This window comes from Triturus cristatus, chromosome 3_2, assembly GCF_964204655.1.
Source record: "Triturus cristatus chromosome 3_2, aTriCri1.1, whole genome shotgun sequence".
In the NCBI taxonomy this organism is placed as follows: Eukaryota; Metazoa; Chordata; class Amphibia; order Caudata; family Salamandridae; genus Triturus; species Triturus cristatus.
The window spans coordinates 1,093,426,308-1,093,445,513 of record NC_140584.1 but is presented as its reverse complement, the minus strand read 5'-3'; the positions used below and the strand labels follow the sequence as shown (position 1 = coordinate 1,093,445,513).

Sequence of the window (19,206 nt, the reverse complement as noted above, 5' to 3'; positions counted from 1 at the left end):
TAACAAGGGGTGCTGAAGGGACAGGAGGCAGAGAAGACCTGGACCTACGAGAGCCCTGCTGACCTGGTCGCGGCTCGACCGATCTCTGAAACCCGAGGACGCTACCTGACTCTGAAACCATCTGAGCCCTGCTGACGCTGTCGCGGCTCCCCGAACTCTGAAACCATCTGAGCCCTGCTGACGCTGTCGCGGCTCCCCGAACTCTGAAACCATCTGAGCCCTGCTGACGCTGTCGCGGCTCCCCGAACTCTGGAACCATCTGAGCCCTGCTGACGCTGTCGCGGCTCCCCGAACTCTGGAACCATCTGAGCCCTGCTGACGCTGTCGCGGCTCCCCGAACTCTGGAACCATCTGAGACCTGCTGACGCTGTCGCGGCTCCCCGAACTCTGAAACCATCTGAGCCCTGCTGACGCTGTCGCGGCTCCCCGAACTCTGGAACCTTCTGAGCCCTGCTGACGCGGTCGCGGCTCCCCGAACTCTGAAACCATCTGAGCCCTGCTGACGCAGTCGCGGCTCCCCGAACTCTGAATCCATCTGAGCCCTGCTGACGCTGTCGCGGCTCCCGAGAATCTGAAACCACCTGTGCCTGCTGAGAGGCTCGCGGCGCTCCCCTCCAGGAGAATCGGCGGAGATTGCCGAGTGAACCCAAATCCCCCGGCTCGAGGATTGAGAGCTGTGCGAAGGATACTCCGCAGAGACACTGATCTAAAAGACTGTCCCGCTACCCCAATAACCTCATCACGAAACCGCCGCCGCTTGTGGCATTGATTCAACCGCTGCATCTCGGATCATAAAGATCCCCCCGGAAACTGTCAATAAAGTATACTCTCTTACTAAAGAACTACGGTGTGGTGTCCCTCTGTGTAAGCGCAGCGTGTATGATCCTAGGAACGAGACCCTTTCAGGAAGGGCCTCCCCGCCATTGCTCGGCCTAACTCTGGGAGAGGTGGGTCAAAGGGTGGTCAGGAACGTACTCCGAAGCCCCCCGGAGAACGCCCTTCCAACATTTGGTGGCAGACGACGGGATACGAGCCGACACCTAGAGATCATACAGTAAACGGCTGACGCTCTACCGGAAGGAGATGGAAGGAGAAACCACCATTACTACCGCAGGAACCAACACAAGCCCGACGTTCCGAGAGGACCGGTTGGAATATTATACGCATCGAGAACTAAAACAGTTCTGCAAAGACCTTGGAATCGCTACCACCGGATTAAGCACTAAAGAAGATTTCCAGGAAGCATTGAAAACCTGGGTCGAGGCAGGAGCATCCCTGCCCCAAACCGAAAGAGAGCCGCCAACCGAACCACGAAGCATCCCGGCAAAGAGCAACGCCCCCGAGGGGGGCCTATCCCCGGAAGAGCTAGCAGACCGAGAGAGGGGCCGCAACCACGAACTAGAACTAGCCAAACTAAAAATAGAGGGAGAGCTAAAATTGGCCGAAAAGAAGTTAGCCGTAGAACAATTACGCCTACAAGGGGAACTCGAGGAAAAGAAACGCCAGCGAGAACACGAAGAAAGAAAACTTCAACTAGAACACGAACGCAGCCTAAAAGAGATCGAACTCAAGGCCAAAAGTGAGGAGTCCAGAACCCCGGGAAGCCCACCGACCTCCTCCGCCGTGGAGCCAAAGGTCCACATCCCCAAAGATGTGGTGAAGGAATACTACAAGAACGACGACATCCAGCAGTGGTTCAAGGCCTACGAAGTCGCTATGACCTCCCACTGAGTTCCGCAGAAGGATTGGGGGGCTGGCTTGTGGGGCCGGTTCCTGAGCGAGGGGAGAGATACCCTGCTGGACCTGCCCTCCACGGTGCTGAATTCGTACAGCCACATGAAAGAGTCCCTATTAGCCAGATATGGACTCACCCCCGAGATGTACTGGCAACGGTTTCAAGACTGCAAAAAGATACCCGGTACTACGTGGGTGGAATACGTGAACTTTTACAGCAGGGCCTTGGACAGGTGGATCAAGGGCAGCAAGGTCTCCACCTTTGAGGAACTGTTTGACCTAATAGCATGGGAACACTTGGCCGCAAATTGCTTTGTGGAGTTACGCCAGCACCTCCTGGACAGCAAGCTCACTGACCCTCGGAAACTGGCGGTCGAAGCTGACCGATGGGTGAACACCCGGGCCTCCCGGGGCCCTGTGGGAGACTACGGTCGCCACAGTCAGGGACCCCCCCGCGAGAGGGGCGGAGGGAACCAAGGCCGACCGAGGGAATCCCAGGTGGGCTCCCAGCATAGTCCCCCCAGAGGCCAACCCCCGCACTTTCCAGCCCCACCTCCAGCCGGCACAGGGCCCCCGGGGAGGCAGGGACCCGAGTAAAGATCACCTGTTTCCGCTGCCAGCAGACCGGACACTATGCCTTTGACCCCCAGTGTCCCATGTACCAATGACCCGCAGCGACAGCCCCTCCAGCCCGACAAATGGCCTCCGTGGCCCTAGAAGAAGAGATGGAAGACTCCGAAGAGTGGGAACCAGCAGCCATGGCCCTGGTCTCCCTGGGAGACCGAGAGATGGTCCCCGGAACACCCCTACCCGCCAACACGGAAAAATACAGACAACAAGTGACGGTCAACGGCCACCGAGTCGAGGCCCTCCGCGACACCGGGGCGAGTGTCACAGCGGTCCACTGCCACCTGGTATCCGAAGACCAGATCCTGCCCGACGCCTTCTGTCCAGTCATATCTTCGGACAACTCCGAGAGCCTCTGCCGGATGGCCCTGGAACCCTTCGAATGGGGGGGGGGGGGGGAGTCACCGGTAAATTGAGAGTGGCAGTCCGAAGATCCCAACCCGTAGACTGCCTCCTGGGCAACGACCTCGAGAGCTCCCTGTGGGGACAAGTGGAACGAAGAGCTCATCTGGAGATGATGGGCCTACCTGAATGGGTATGTGCCACCACGCGCTCCATGGCTGCCCGATCGCCTTCCCCCTAGGGAGTTGAGGCCTGACCCCTGAACCCAGTCGCCGTCCCTGAGGACCGGGACGTGCTACCCGAGCCCGACGACCCTCTTCCGGAAGAAGAACCCGTTCCCAATGACGGGTCAGTGCATCCAGACCCCGAGCCACTGACCGAGCTCGGGGACCTACCCGAGATGGCCCATTGGCACGGCGAGGGAGGTCCCTCCCGAGAAGAATTCTGCAGGGAACAAGCCACCTGCCCTTCCCTCATTGGACACCGGCAGCAGGCCGAAGCCCAGGCAGCAGGCGACCAGTCCGGAACCCACTGGGTATATTGGGAAAACGGCCTCCTCTACAGCGAACAGAAGTCGGTCGAGCTGGGATCGGCCCGGGTACTGGTGGTACCCCTGCGCTTCCGAAGTTTCCTCCAAGGCCTAGCCCATGATGTACCCCTGGCAGGACACTTAGGCCAAGACAAAACCTATCATCGCCTGGTGACCCACTTCTATTGGCCCAAAATACGAGCGAATGTCGAGGCCCACTGCAAGTCATGTCTCACGTGCCAGGCCAACGGAAAAAGTGGTGGGAAGCGCCAGGCTCCGCTACAACCCTTCCCCATTGTTAGTACCCCTTTTGAGCGGGTGGGGATTGACATCGTGGGACCCCTGGATCCCAGGACCGCCCAGGGCCACCGGTTCATCCTCGTCCTGGTGGACCATGCCACCCGCTACCCAGAAGCCATTCCCCTCCGCACCGTGACGGCCCCCGTGGGGGCCAGGCCTTGATGGGGATCTTCTCCCGCGTGGGGTTCCCTTGCGAAGTCGTGAGTGATCGTGGCACGAACTTTATCTCCAAGTACATGAGGTCCCTATGGCAACAATGCGGGGTGTCATACAAATTTACCACCCCATACCACCCCCAAGGCAATGGCCTAGTCGAGCGATTTAACCGGACCCTGAAAGGGATGATCATGGGCCTCGAAGAACCCCTTTGCCGGAAATGGGACGTCCTCCTCCCTTGCCTCCTGTTCGCCTACCGGGAAGTTCCCCAAAAGTCTCTTGGGTTCAGCCCGTTCGAATTACTCTACGGACATCCCGTCCGGGGACCCCTGAGCCTGGTCAAAGAGGGCTGGGAAACGGTTCCCCGAGGAACCCCTCCCGATGTATTCCGCTATATCCTGGCGCTCCGCAACCAGACCCGGAAGTTCCGGGAGCTCGCCAAGGCGAACCTCGAGGCTAGCCAAGAAGAGATGAAGCGCTGGTATGACCAGAATGCCACGCTGGTCGAGTTTCAGCCGGGCCAACAGGTCTGGGTAATGGCCCCGGTGAAACCCTGCGCCCTCCAAGACAGATGGACTGGACCCTTCAAAGTGGTCGAGCGGAAAAGTCAAGTCACGTATCTAGTTGATGTTCAGTCTCCTCGGAACCCCCTCCGGGTCCTCCATGCGAACCGCCTCAAACCCCACTTCGTGAGGACGGAGTTGAGTTTGCTCCTGGCCACCGACGATGGGACTGAAGAAGACACAGAGCCCCTTCCGGACCCCCTGTGTGCTAAAGAGAAAGATGGCTCCGTAGAGGGGCTGAGACTTTCGTCCACTCTCACCCCCAACGGTCCGACGACTGCCGCCAGCTATTGAGACAATTCACAGACCTCTTCTCCCTCACCCCTAGGATCACCGACTGGTGTGTCCACGACGTAGACACCGGAGACAGCCCGCCGGTGAGACACCGAGCCTACCGAGTCCCTGACCGGGTCCGGACCTGCATCCAGACCGAAGTAGCTAAGATGCTAACCCTAGGGGTGATTGAACCCTCCGACAGCCCATGGGTCAGCCCGGTAGTACTGGTTCCGAAGGCAGCAGCCCCTGGTGTCACCCCCGAGCTGAGATTCTGTGTAGACTACCGGGGACTCAATGCGGTCACCCGGGCGGACGCTCACCCTATCCCCCGCGCAGACTAGCTCATCGACCGCCTCGGGGCCGCTCGCTACCTCAGCACCTTCAACCTGACCTGCGGATACTGGCAAATTGCGCTCACTGAGGGAGCCAAGTAGCGGTCCGCCTTCTCCACCCCGGATGGGCACTACCGATTCAGAATTATGCCTTTTGGGATGAAAAATGCCCCGGCCACCTTCCAGCGACTGGTGAACAGGGTCCTGGCCGGGCTAGAGGGGTTCAGCGCAGCGTACCTAGACGACATAGCAGTATTCAGCTCCCAATGGACCGAACACCTCCAGCACCTCCGACAAGTACTGATGGTCCTGCGCCAAGCCGGCCTAACCATCAAGGCCAGCAAGTGCCAAATTGGACAGGGCTAAGTGATCTATCTGGGACACCAGGTGGGGAGCGGGCAGGTCGCCCCCCTCCAGCCGAAGATCAACGCAATCTTGTCCTGGGAACCCCCCACGACCCAAACGGAAGTCCGGACCTTCCTGGGCCTCACCGGTTACTACCAGAGGTTTATTAAAAACTATGGCAGCATCGCAGGACCCTCACAGAGTTTACCTCCAAGAAGCACCCGAAGAAGGTACAGTGGACTCCCCCGTGCCAAAAAGCGTTCGACGCCTTGAAAGCCGCTATATGTACTGCTCCGGTACGCAAAGCTCCCGACTACTCTCAGGAGTTTGTGGTCCAGACGGACGCTTCAGAGCACGGCATCGGGACAGTCCTCTCACAGTTCAACGACAAAGGCATAGATCAGCCCATAGCCTTCATCAGCCGAAGGTTACTACCTCGAGAACAACGGTGGAGCACCATTTTAAGAGAGACCTTCGCAGTAGTCTGGGCCCTCAAAAAGCTGCGGCCCTACTTGTTCGTAACCCACTTCCGAGTTCAAACGGATCATCGGCCCTTACGGTGGCTGATGCAAATGAGAGGAGAAAACCCCAAGCTGCTATGATGGTCAATCTCCCTCCAGGGGATGGACTTCACTGTGGAGCATCGCCTCGGGACTGACCACGCCAACGCTGACGGCCTGTCCCGATTCTTCCGCTTCAGCGAGGAGAACCCCCAAGTGGATGGGTAGTTCTCCCCGCCTTTCAGCTGGGAGGGGCACGTGTGAGACCGGCCTTGTGGCGTGGACCCTCCCGACCAGTAAGCAACCCTGCAACCACACCTGATCCCCGGTATCACAGACTTCCGGCCACCATGGCCCCACAAACCCGATGGCCGGCCGGGGCCCCAGCAACACCCAAGACACTACCACGCATGCCCGGGAGAGGGAACCCCCAAGCCAGACCAGGAGACGCCGTCCCTGTCACACCTCTGATCTCCTCCCTAAGGAGGGTTTCGATCGGCCACCAGGCCCCCGGTGAGCGGGCGCCTCGCATGCTGGCCGTCTGGACTCCCTCCCAGACCAACCTGAACAGATCAGAGGGCCGAGCGGCAGGAAATCCCGACACAGCGCCCCCAGGCACCAGACCCCTCTCTGCGAGGACTCCGGACTTCAAAGAGGAGGGGGAGTATAACAAGGGGTGCTGAAGGGACAGGAGGCAGAGAAGACCTGGACCTACGAGAGCCCTGCTGACCTGGTCGTGGCTCGACCGATCTCTGAAACCCGAGGACGCTACCTGACTCTGAAACCATCTGAGCCCTGCTGACGCTGTCGTGGCTCCCCAAACTCTGGAACCATCTGAGCCCTGCTGACGCTGTCGCGGCTCCCCGAACTCTGAAACCATCTGAGCCCTGCTGACGCTGTCGCGGCTCCCCGAACTCTGAATCCATCTGAGCCCTGCTGACGCTGTCGCAGCTACCGAGAATCTGAAACCACCTGTGCCTGCTGAGAGGCTCGCGGCGCTCCCCTCCAGGAGAATCGGCGGAGATTGCCGAGTGAACCCAAATCCCCCGGCTCGAGGATTGAGAGCTGTGCGAAGGATACTCCGCAGAGACCCTGATCTAAAAGATTGTCCCGCTACCCCAATACCCTCATCACGAAACCGCCGCCGCTTGTGGCATTGATTCAACAGCTGCATCTCGGATCATAAAGATCCCCCCTGAAACTGTCGATAAAGTATACTCTCTTACTAAAGAACTACGGTGTGGTGTCCCTCTGTGTAAGCGCAGCGTGTATGATCCTAGGAACGAGACCCTTCCAGGAAGGGCCTCCCTGCCATTGCTCGGCCTAACTCTGGGAGAGGTGGGTCAAAGGGTGGTCAGGAACGTACTCCGAAGCCCCCCGGAGAACGCCCTTCCAACAGGAGATGAAGGCAGTGTCATTTGTATGAAAATGCATTAGTCTTAAGTACTAACGGAAATTACTTATTTTTATAAACTTATTGATAATCATCTGAAACATAAAAATATGCAATACTCAGATTTGTATTTTCTTTTAACTTTAAGTGGTAAAACCTCTGGTGAGGCATTTAATAACAGTGTTTGTCTTGGTCTAGTTGAACTGATCTCAGTGAACTTTTAGATCCTGGCAAATGTATGAGAGATAATATTTGCATTGAAAAAATATAATTTCATTTGCGCATAGTTTTATGTTTGCCATCTGAGATATGGGAGTCAAAATGGCAGTCTAATATTTGCCAATGATACTAGGACTGGGTGCATAGAGAACGCCTATAGTGCTTCTCTTGATATTTATCTTGCGAGGTAATCTAAAATGTCATAAAACTGACACAGATGCAGAAGAATATAAATTCTTAACCACCTGCCTGAATTGAGTAGGTAGTGAGAATGTTCCTTAAATAATGAGCAGGGTATCCGAGTAGACCAAATCAGATGTTTTTTCTGCATCATTTAGCATACTCGCTGCGCTAGAATTTTGTGGACAAAAAACAATCAATAGGCTCTATTAAGCAATTGATGTAGACCACTATCTGTCTGCCTGAAATAAAGCCATTTAATTTGAATTTAATCAACCCTTATTTAACACAACTAATCTTTTTGTTAAAATGTTGCCAATTAATTTATTGCCCAAATTTAACAGTGCATTTAACAAGTCGCTTTTTCAGATGCAGACTACTATGGTTTTAAAAAGAAGTGTCCAGAACTTATTCTCCAGCTAGTAGCTGATCTAATAGTAAAATCCCTGACTTTTTAGATTCGGGGTAAAATGCTTTATGGAATTCAGAAGGAAAGTCACATAACTTCGAATTTGTGAACTCAGCAACTTCATTTTCTGCATTTCCACATCTGTGGTGGGACATACCACACGTGCAGCCACACGACTCTACATGTACAAGGGCATTTCTATGAAAGTTTCAGGATTCAGTTGGGTGCTTAGCGAAAATTTATAAGATGAGAAATCTGCTGTTACAAGTCTCTATCGGAATTTACATAACATCTAGAAAATGTAAAGCAACTCTCTACAAAATCTCTAATTGTAGAATCTTTAATGTAAACACAATTGATTGTGCTATTGAGCCTCCATCTTTGCGGCTGGGGTATTTATCAGCAGTTGAGGACAGACTTACGAAATATAGAACCTATTCCTTTCCAGGAGGACTAACATCCTGGTGTTCATGACTCAAGGTCCTAAAACTGCCTCTCAATGCAGTTCTATAAAAAGAAAAAAATATTTTTATTTTAATGGACTACCTAGTACCTAGCTTCTCTAGACATTGGGAGGACGCTTCTCAAGAGAAAAAACAGTGTTTATGTCTAAGGCACCGTGATGGCATCAGAGGGAACAAAAATCCCTCTCTGGTCCATTTGTTGGGCTGGTCCAGTTTGAGTTGGGTAGGGGGAAATTAGAAGGCCTCACTGGCCAGGAACAAATGAAGTCCAATAATGGTGGTCAGCTTTTGCCATTACGGACATCCATACTTAGGAAAAGACAGGGGATGAAAAAACGGACATGAAGCCAGAACATGATAGAAACCGCCTTTACCATAAAACTAAGGATTTAGAACCTGGAAGAAGTTGCTTTTGGAAAAAAAGATTAGACAAACTGTACGGTACTAGAGACTTTGGGGATTTTTGCTCAAATGAATGGAACAATATGCAGTAAAAAATGTCAAAGCTCTGCATTCTAAGAAGCAGTCAGCTTACTATAAGGAGCTATTTTGAAAGCAATTTGTATTTATTAATCTTATCCAACGTTTTAATTCCAATTTAGTGTACACTACTAAACATAGGGCCAGCATGACTTCAGCTAGAGGCTGCCTTTATTTATGCCTTTGAAATAATGTTCCTCTTTTAAACAGATGTGCCCTAGTTTTTGGTTGTAAAAGGGGATAATCGGTGCCCATAATTATCAGCATACATCTCGTAAAGGAGAAGTTAACATGAGCAACCTGCAATTCACTTCGAGTTATCTTGGGTTGGGGTAGCCAGTTATTCCTGATTCTTGGTTGTCCTCTCAAAAGCACAGGTTGTAAATCCAACTATTCTCTACTATAACAAAAACATGTTACCTGATAAAGCTCTTAAATGCAGCAGACTGGGGGTTGATGCAAAGTGGCACTCTGTTTCCTTTCTGTTGTTCCAAAATGAACTGGTGAATGATTTCTATAAAGGAAATTAGTACCAAAATTAGACTGGTTCAAATGTGGGTATAAAGGATATAGCAGATTTGTTAAGTTAGACTTCGATCTCTTTCATAAAATACGTGGCATGATCTTCCAAAATGGCAGTGAAATTAAAGCACTTGCATCAAAAGTAGAAAAACTGTAAAGCCAGATGTAGCTCTGTGGCTGTGTCTTGCTCCTTTCTCCCCGCATACAGCTACTCTGCCTTCTATTCGTCAGTCATATATCTGTAGTGGTCACATGCACTACTTAACAACTTGTAACACGATTGTAACATCCAAATGAAGAAAAGTAAAAAACGTTACAGCACTGAAGCGAGACACATGGATCCACCAGGACCATTATAACTGGCAGCCTAGTAGAAAATGTGGTGTTGAAGTGACTAGTGTATTTGCTGAAAGAGTGATATTGCAGCTGCTGGTGCCTGTGGATTAGAAATTCAGTATAGACCGAAAAGCCTAGTTGAAAGGAAGAGGCGGGAGCGATATAGGTAATAAAACTCTTCCTTTATTCAGTATCGGTGTACAGGACCGGTCAGAACCCGCAGGCATCACCAACTGCCAAACCACTCAACCATTCCACATGCCACCATTCCAACTTACAACCCGTCGTCACGGTGGCATGCGTATTATAATCATAAAGAAGCACCCAACACATCTCTTCCCCACAATAATGGAAAATAAAGTTGAAAAGACAAGCTTAACATAACTTGCATACTTAACACTAGATAAATATGTTCACCGTAAAAGTTTGCCTATCGTGCCAGAACAGGAGACTCAACAAAAAGGGAGGCCCCAAAGAAAGGCCGCATTAATATCTCATGTAATCTTTAAACTGGCATCTGTGTCTACAATAGTAGGATCATGTGTATCAAAGTTGCAGGGGAATGGCACCACTCAATTACAATTTTATTTGCTGGAATTCACGCTCTAGCTCAGAAGACAACAAAAACTGCTGTTGTTTCTGTATCTGGATCCTCATGTTATGTGTTTGATCACTGCACCTGGTAATAAAACCTGGCATAAAATTCCCACATACCAAAAAATGACCAAAGCTGGTCCTTGTTTTGTGGTGTGGGGAAACCCTTTGCACCCATTACTAAATCCTCCTTAGGTTCCACCCCCCAAACAGACAATTTATACCCCAAGTAATCCAGCTCACCCATTGCAAACTTTGACACACCCCTTTCAGTAAAGATAGATTGCACGTTGCCAAGGTCTCGTCATGACAATCCAAAGTTCTAATATTGTTGAGATCGATATGGTTCATGTTGTCCTCTGTAGCCCTCTGCTTTTTGCTCCTCGAAAAGGCATTTGCAGCTGCATTTGTAGAGTACCTAGTGATCTTACTGTGTCCGTTTTGATCATCTTTAGGGCGTCGTCAACATAATTGCCAAATAATGCCTCTCCATCATATGGTAGAGCTAGGCTCTTACTTTGGACTCCTGGACTGCCACTTAGCTACCTGGGTTATGATGGGAGTTCTCTTTGGGTGTGCAATTAAACAACCTAGCAAATTTTCTGGGACCTTATATACTTACCAAAGTTGAATAAGACAGCAGAGACCGTTGCTGGATTTTTCATGATTTTTATACCTTACTCCCAGATTAAAACCACAGCAGGGATTGCCCCAATTGATTTCCAAGCAAGCGCTATAAAGTCATACAAAAAGCAATCTGATTGCTTAATAAGCATTGGTAGTTCGAATCATTTTGCAGCACTTTCATTAGAATATGAAATCCTCCAATGTTGTCATGAGGAGAATCAACTAGATGTGGAGCTGGCAGGGAAAGTGTGTAAATCAGGTAGCCATCCAATTCACTGGGTGCACTTTGATTGTCTGGCACTTCACCTTTCTCTCTTTCTTCATAAGAAGATATTCTGTCATCTGCAGGTAGGCCTACTATGTTTGATGCTGGTGCCCTTTTTGGAGTATACACAGCTGGAAAATTATGTAGTGTGCACGGAGTAGAAGGTTGTGCTTGATGAGATTGTAGAGACTGTATTGGCTGTGGTGTTGATGTAGCCTTTTTGGGCCCTGGAAATCTTTAATTATGTTCTTGTAACATGATCTGTAGGCCTTGAACCAAAGCTCTTGGTGCCAGCACCATATCATCCTGAGGCTAATAATGACTATATAGTTGGTAGTTGTCTATGTATTGAATAGGTCTATCAGCATTGTGCTCATGAAGAGTAATATTCTTCTTTATAATATTACTTTTATCCTATTTTACGTTCAATTCAGAAGGACTAAGTACCGTTCCAAATGGACCTTCATCCTCAGAACCCTCTTCATCTAACAAATGGGTTGGTAGAAGTAGAGAAACTTTACTTTGGGAGGTATTTTCTCACATCAGTAAAAGTGACGTCGACAATGGAGATGACAAGGTCATCATCAACATAATCAGGGCTTTTACAGTTGACAGTGTTAACGTTATCAACTGGTTTGTCAATGGTTTCTTCGTCGACATCTGAATAACTGTCATAGTTACTGATGTTGACAACATTTGTCGTGGCTGCAGGTGTCATCAAGGCAGCAGTCGCTGACAATCGTTTTATAGGTGGTTTTCTTGTTGCTGTTAAGGCGATTTCTCCATTGACTGCTCTTAGGAGTGCTTCTTTAAGTTCAATATTGAACTTTGAAGAAAATTTGGCAGGTATCAATATCGCAGAGGATAAGAAAATAAGTTACTTACCTGTACACTGTGGTTCTCCAGTATTGGTATATTTCATAGATTCATATGCTTGAATCATTCCCCGTTGTCGAAGAGGGAGTCCCTCAGTACATAAAAAGCAGTGAGCAATGACTTTAACATTAAAGTTAATAAAGAAAAGCATTCACTTTAATATTTCGTCCTAGTCTTTAGTAATGGTTCCAACTCCAGCCAATCAGGCGACAGCACCCTCTTGAACCCTCTCCACAAAGGCTCCAGGCTCTCGATTTTCGAGCACGATTTTCGAGCACAAGTGTAACATAAACCTATTAAAATTAGTAGGGGGAGCCTCTATGGGGAGGAGGGTGGGTCACATGTGAATCTATAAAAGATACCAATACTGGGGACCCTGAGATTTGTAGCCACTGACTGGCCAGTTCCTCTTGCAAGGGCCTCATTCACAAGCAGCAGTTGGGAATGAGGGGAATGCAGGAGGACAACATCCCCAGAAGCGATTTGTACTTGCGAACTGAAGTGGACTTTTTTACAAGGAGTAGTCTCGCCAATTTGCAGGTTTTTTTCTTGCCTTTCCTGCGAGGCAAAGGCCTTCGCCTGGTGAGTATCCAAGGTTGCTCCTAAAAAGGTTCTTACTTTTGAGGAAATTAGCTGAGACTTTGGAAGATTGATGGAAAGACCTAAGGACTGGAAGAGAGAGAGACATTTCTGAGTATGACTGTTTGCCACTGCAAAGGATTTCGCCTTTATGAGGCAATGGTCCAGATAAAGGAAGATTTGAATGAACAATTGTTACTTACCTGTAAACAGGTGGTTCTCCAGTATTGGTGTCTTTCATAGATTCACATGCTTGAATATTCCCCGTCGTCAGAGTGGGAGTCCCACGGTAAATAAAATAGCAATATATATAGTCATAATATACCTAAATAATCACATAAATAGAGCTATGTAGGTGTAAAAACACCAAGAATGTACCTATATGAAATCTCCATAGGGAAACATGGAGAGAGAAAAAAGACATTTGCAGTCTATCTCTGTCATTATCTTGGTCCAAACTACAGCCAATCAGGCGTCAGCACCTCTCCAGAACCTTCTCCTCAGAGTTCCTGACCTCAGATTTTCGTAGCACCAGAGTGTATGCATAGTTTATGAGGAGGAAAAAGCCTCTGAAGGGAGGAGGGAGGGTCGCATGTGAATCTATGAAAGACACCAATACTGGAGAACCACCTGTTTACAGGTAAGTAACAATTGTTCTTCTCCAGTATTGGGGTGTCTTTCATAGATTCACATGCTTGAATATGAATAGAAAGCAGTAACCATATTATTGTTTCCATAATGACATCAACATGAGATCGCAATGATCATAACCTTCTTATAAAAACATCACATATATATATATATATATATAGATACCGATATCTGTTGACATACAGCATGTATCTAAATGCAATAATATTGAACAGTAAATGGAAACAATATGGAGGTGGGAGGAAGAGGCTCACCTTATTTAAAAAGATTGCGCAGCACTGCCTGTCCCACTGCAGCATCCTCCTCGCTTAAAGCCGCCAAGCAGTAGTGCTTAGTAAACGTGTGTCTGGTCGACCACGTAGCTGCTCTGCAGATGTGTTGCAAAGGTACTCCAGCAAATAAGGCGGTAGATGATGATACTGCCCTAGTGGAGTGTGCTCTCACTGAAGACTGCAGTGGTTTGTTTGCCTTTTGATGGCAGAAGACAATAGCCGTCGAAATCCAGCGTGCAATCGTCGGTTTAGTAACCTGACGTCCTTTATGACAGCGTCCATACGCTATAAAAAGCTGATCGGATTTTCGAAACGAAGCTGTCCTGCTGATGTAGAACTTCAAACATCATTTCACATCCAAAGAATGCAACCTTTGCTCCGCAGGTGTCTGAGGATTAGCAAAGAAAGTCTTTAATATGACTGGCTCGTTAATATGAAAATCAGAAGGCACCTTGGGTAGGAATGATGGATTGGTACGCAACACTACAGCATCCGGTTTGAACTGCAGGAAAGGAGGTTTGATGGTAAAAGCATGGATGTCACTGACACGACGTGAAGACGTTAGTGCCAGAAGTAGGGCCACTTTCCAAGTTAGAGGTTTTAAGTCGGCCTTGTGAATGGGCTCGAACGGTGGTCTCATCAATTGCGCTAACACAACGTTAAGATGCCACAACGGAGGAGGACGCCGAATTGGCGGAAAATTTCGGAATAAGCCTTTAAAGAATTGGCGGATTATTCTTGAGGAACAAAGGGAATTTGAGCCATCCTGTCGGAAACGGGAAATCGCTGCTAGGAAAACCCGTAAAGTTGCATGGGATAGTCCGGAACTAGCCAAGTGCAAGAAGAAAGGTAGTAATTGGTGTGCCGTGGAATGTATTGGGTGGATTCCGTTAGAAGCACACCAGTGGCAGAATCTTTTCCATTTCAACTTGTACGTCTTGACTGTAGAGGGTGCTCTTGCCTGGGCCAAAATGTCCCTACAATCCTGCGGGATGTCTAGATGGGCGAACTCATGGTGTTCAGGTTCCATGCCGATAAACTCAGTGAGGAAGGATTCGGATGACAAATTCTCCCTTCGCTCATCGTGAGCAGATCTGTCCGAGACTGCAGGAGGATTGGTTGGCATTGGGACAGCAGGAGCAGTTCTGAGAACCATGCCTGTCGGGGCCAACGTGGGGCTATTAGAATCAGGTGGCAAGGTTGTCTCTTCATCTTCCAAAGGACCCGAGGTATGAGGGGAATTGGAGGAAAAGTGTATGCAAATAGATTGCACCAGTTCATCAAAAGGGCATTTCCCTGTAACCCTTTGTGGGGATGCCAGCTTGCATAATCTCGGCATTTTCGGTTCTCCGGCGTAGCAAAGAGATCCAGCCGTGGACGACCCCATTGTTGGAATATCCTCTCTAGAGTTGGTTGGTGTAATTCCCATTCGTGGGTCGATGAGGAGGACCTGCTCAGGGAATCCGCTAGGACATTGGATATTCCTGGTAGATGAACTGCTGTAATCATGATGCGATGACTGAGAGACCAGCCCCAAATTGATTGAGCTAACCTGGACAGACTCGGGGATTTCGTTCCGCCCTGTTTGTTCACATAGTGCATACAGGTTGTGTTGTCTGTCTGTATTAGCACTGATTCTCCTTGGATTAAGGGTAGAAATGATTTTAGAGCCAGAAAAATCGCCATAAGCTCCAACCTGTTGATGTGCCAAGTTCTTTGATGTGTTGACCATCTTCCTTTTACAGAAAGATCTTCCAAATGAGCGCCCCATCCCTCTAATGAGGCGTCGTGATTGTCCTGTCCGGTGTCACCGACAGAAATGAAGTGCCTTCTGCTAAGTTGGCTGGTATTGTCCACCATTCGAGTGCTGACCTCATTTGATCTGTGACACATACCATGTCGTTGAAAGATCCTGACACTTGACGCCATTGAGCATCCAGTGCTTCCTGGATAGGACGTGTCCTTAGCCTGCAGTGAGGAATCAAGGCAATGGACGATGATGCCATCCCCAGAAATGATTTCAACAGTCTTACAGAAACTGACTTTTTTGACCTGATCAAAGTCACCAGCCGTAGTATCTTTTGTAGACGCTCCTGGGATAGAAACGCTTTTGCTGATACCGTTTCTAGAGTGGCTCCCAGAAAGTCCTTTTGTTGCGAAGGATGAAGCTGGGATTTCGCTGCATTTATGGAGAGACCTAATGAGCGAAACATCTCCGGGCATAGAAGTGTGTGTTGTCGCAGGCGAGCGTTTGACTGTGATTTTAGTAGACAATCGTCTAGGTATGGAAATATTTGCACACCTTGGAGTCGCAGAAACGCTATCACTGGAGCTAGTACCTTTGTAAACACTCGAGGGGCCGAGCGCAGACCAAACGGTAACACTTTGAATTGGAAATCGTGTTGACCCACTCGAAAACGCAGGAACTTCCGATGACGTTGTAATATAGGGATATGAAAATAGGCATCCTGGAGATCTATCGTTGCCATGAAATCTTCCTGCGAGAGTAAACGCAAGATCTCTACTAACGTCATCATACGAAAGGATTGGCTCGTTATATATTTGTTGAGCGCCCTCAGATCGAGGATGGGCCTCCATTCTCCGTTCTTCTTTGTGATAAGAAAGAACCAGGAATAAATCCTTTCCCCCTTTGAGATATTGGTACCAACTCTATAGCTCCTTTTTGACTTAGAAGACGAACTTGATGTAAAATTTCCTTGAAGTGAGCTGGTGGTGGTCCGGTGGGTGGTGTGGACGGAGGGAATTTCGTGAACTCTAAAGCGTGCCCCTTTTTCACAATGTCCAAAACCCAACGGTCCTTTGTAATTGAGGACCATTGGGAAAAGAACAGAGAGATTCGACCTCCAACCTTGCTTGTCTGGTAAGAGTCATTGTCTTTTTGACGCGTTTCCTCTGTATGAGGATTTCCCTCTATACGACTTGGAGGCCTGCTGTCGTGATGATTGTTGGTGCTGGCTATATGAATAGCGGTTGGATCCTTGATTATTGTGTCTATATTGATTATTTCCCCTTCGAAAATTTGAGGAGGTGCCGCGTCCGCGTGCACCACGAAAATGTTGTCTTTGAAAATGTAAATTTCCGAGAGATTTAGCCGTCTCAGTATCCTTCTTTATGGACTGGAGCGCTTCATCGACGTGATTTCCAAATAACGCCTCTCCGTCATAAGCCATGTTTAAAATCATGGACTGCACCTCCTGGCGAAAGGATGTCGATCGTAACCACCCCTGCCTGCGCAGAACAGCCGATCCAGCAAGCTGACGGAAACCCGTGCATGCGATGTCCACTGCACAATCAATCATTTCCACCGACGTAGCTTCTCCCTCTTGGAGCAACTTCATTGCTTCGCCCTTAGATGGCTCCGGCAGTTCTTGAACCAAAGTCGAAATGTCAGCCCACACTTGTCGGTCATAACGACCCAAAATGGCCAAGGCATTAGCCGCTCTAACCACAGTAGAGGCCATAGAAGAAAACTTACGCCCTATGGCATCCATTCTACGTCCGTCACGATCCGGTGGTACGGTGACAGTAGATGCAGGATTTTTCGCCCTACGTTGCGCTGCCTGCATAATGACGGACTCAGGTCTTGACTGACCCGTGAGGCATGCTGGGGTTCCTAGTGGCGCCTTATACTTCTTTTCTAATCGAGGCACCTGTGCTGGCAAGGTATTAGGTGTTTTCATCAACTTCTTGCCCTCTTCCCAAATGAAATCCACAATGGGAATAGTATGCGTTTGTTTAAAAGGTTGACTCTTGAAATCATAAAGGAAACAATCTTCCTCTCTGCGCTCCGTTGTCAGCCTAAAACGTTGTGCCGCCCTTTCCATTAGTTGGTGAAAAGTCGCTATGTCCACTGGAGGTGAGTCACCAGATACCACTTGAGAGGGGGATGGTGTTTGTGCTTGGTACTCGTCCCACTCCGCCATATCATCATCATCATTATCAACATCACCATCATCATCTGGGATTTCACCTTCTTCTCTTTCCTGAGGGACCTCCTCCACAAACTCATGATGAGGTAAAACCCTCGTTGAAGGCTGTCTTGGTGGTGCTGACGGCATCAGGGGTGAAGGATTTCCAATCGGCACCGGAGTTATATTTGTCGGAACCACAGGCGTTGACGGAACCCCAGGATGTTGCGGCGACATAGGAAAACGTTGGTTATAATCGTCCAACATGCGTTGGAGATTAGCTATGAGTGACAATGGCAGAGTCGCCGTTGAATGTTTCGCAGGAACCTGCTGCCTGTAAACTGGATCTTCATCCTCATCCTGGCATTTAATTATTAAGTCGGATGGGCTTTGCGCCGTACCAAAAGAGTCAGGTAAACCTTCCTCGGACTCCTGTTCAGAATCTGTCGCAAATAATGGTGACGGAAGCTGCGACTCCTCTACAGGAATAATCTCGTCTTGCCTATCTAGGCCAGTACTAGGTGGCAGTGGCATCAAAGGGACCACAGCGAAAGATGAAACCGGCGCTGAAGTCGCGGGAGGCAGCTGCTCTCTCAATGACCTTTGAGCAGATGATAATCTGTTCACCTTTATCCTTACTGATGAAATTGCCGTCGACGGCTGCATGTTATTCACCGAGGACGTTTTCGGAGAGGGCCTCGTCGACGGAGCTACCGTCGGTGGAACGGTGGTCGACGGAACTATCAACGGCGAAATTTGCGTCGACAAACCCATCGTCGACGGAGCCGTCGTCGACGTCGCCGACGAAGCCGTCGCCGACGGAGCCGTCGTCGACGAAGCTGTCGTCGGCGAAGCTGTCGTCGGAATCTTCTTCTTCTTCGTCGGCGAAATAGCCGTCGACGAGTTCGACGACGAAGTCGATTTCACACCCTTCGTCGACGACGAAGTCTTCGTCGACTGAACTTTTTCTTTCCTCGTCGACGACGATGTAATGGGTAATATAGAAGTCACCGACCTTGTGGTACTGATGGTTACCGTCGACGAGGCTAACGTCGACGGGACAATCGTCGACGAAGACGCTGCTGATGTCGTCGTCAGAGTCACCGTCGACGAGCCGGTCACTGCAAATTTCGTCGGAAGCATCGTCGACGAGGCTGCCAGTATTTTTCCAGAAAACTTGGAAGTAGACGCCTCAATAGCCTGAGAACTAGGTCTCGAAGGTGACAAAACAGTAGGTGAAACAGCAGATGTGGCAGATGTAAGAGCCAAAGACAGTTTCTTTTTCTTCAGGAAAGGAGATGGCAACTCCTGCACACTACTGCGCTTTGAGGCTGTCTGGGAACGGCCAGAAATAAGGCTTTCCATATCAGAAACTGGATCCTCCTTATCTTTAAGTCTCTGTAGCCACAATAAGAGACGGCCTTCCCTGTCCTTCAAAGTTTTTGTAGAAAAGGTTCTACAAAATTTACATTTTGCCACCTCATGATCCGGGTACAAACAGTAAATGCACTTACTGTGTGGGTCCTCAGAGAATAAACGCAGTTTTCCACATGAAGAACAAGGTCTAAACAGAGATCTCTTACTTGAAGACATTCTGACAGACAAAAACTGAGCAGAGCTCAGGGAGACTCCCTGTCACGCGACGTGCGGTAGAAAATCTGAGGTCAGGAACTCTGAGGAGAAGGTTCTGGAGAGGTGCTGACGCC

At 49.3% G+C, this 19,206-nt stretch overlaps 1 protein-coding gene across 1 annotated transcript in view; it reads right to left on the bottom strand.

Annotated features, from left to right (window-relative positions):
* The window catches only part of NLK (nemo like kinase), a 1,424,501-nt gene that overhangs the window by 83,860 nt on the left and 1,321,435 nt on the right, over positions 1-19,206 (bottom strand). Inside the window, exon 10 of the mRNA XM_085649870.1 lies at positions 9,270-9,363. Within this exon, the coding sequence (XP_085505996.1) occupies positions 9,270-9,363 (94 nt within the window). The remainder of the gene's footprint in view (positions 1-9,269; positions 9,364-19,206) is intronic.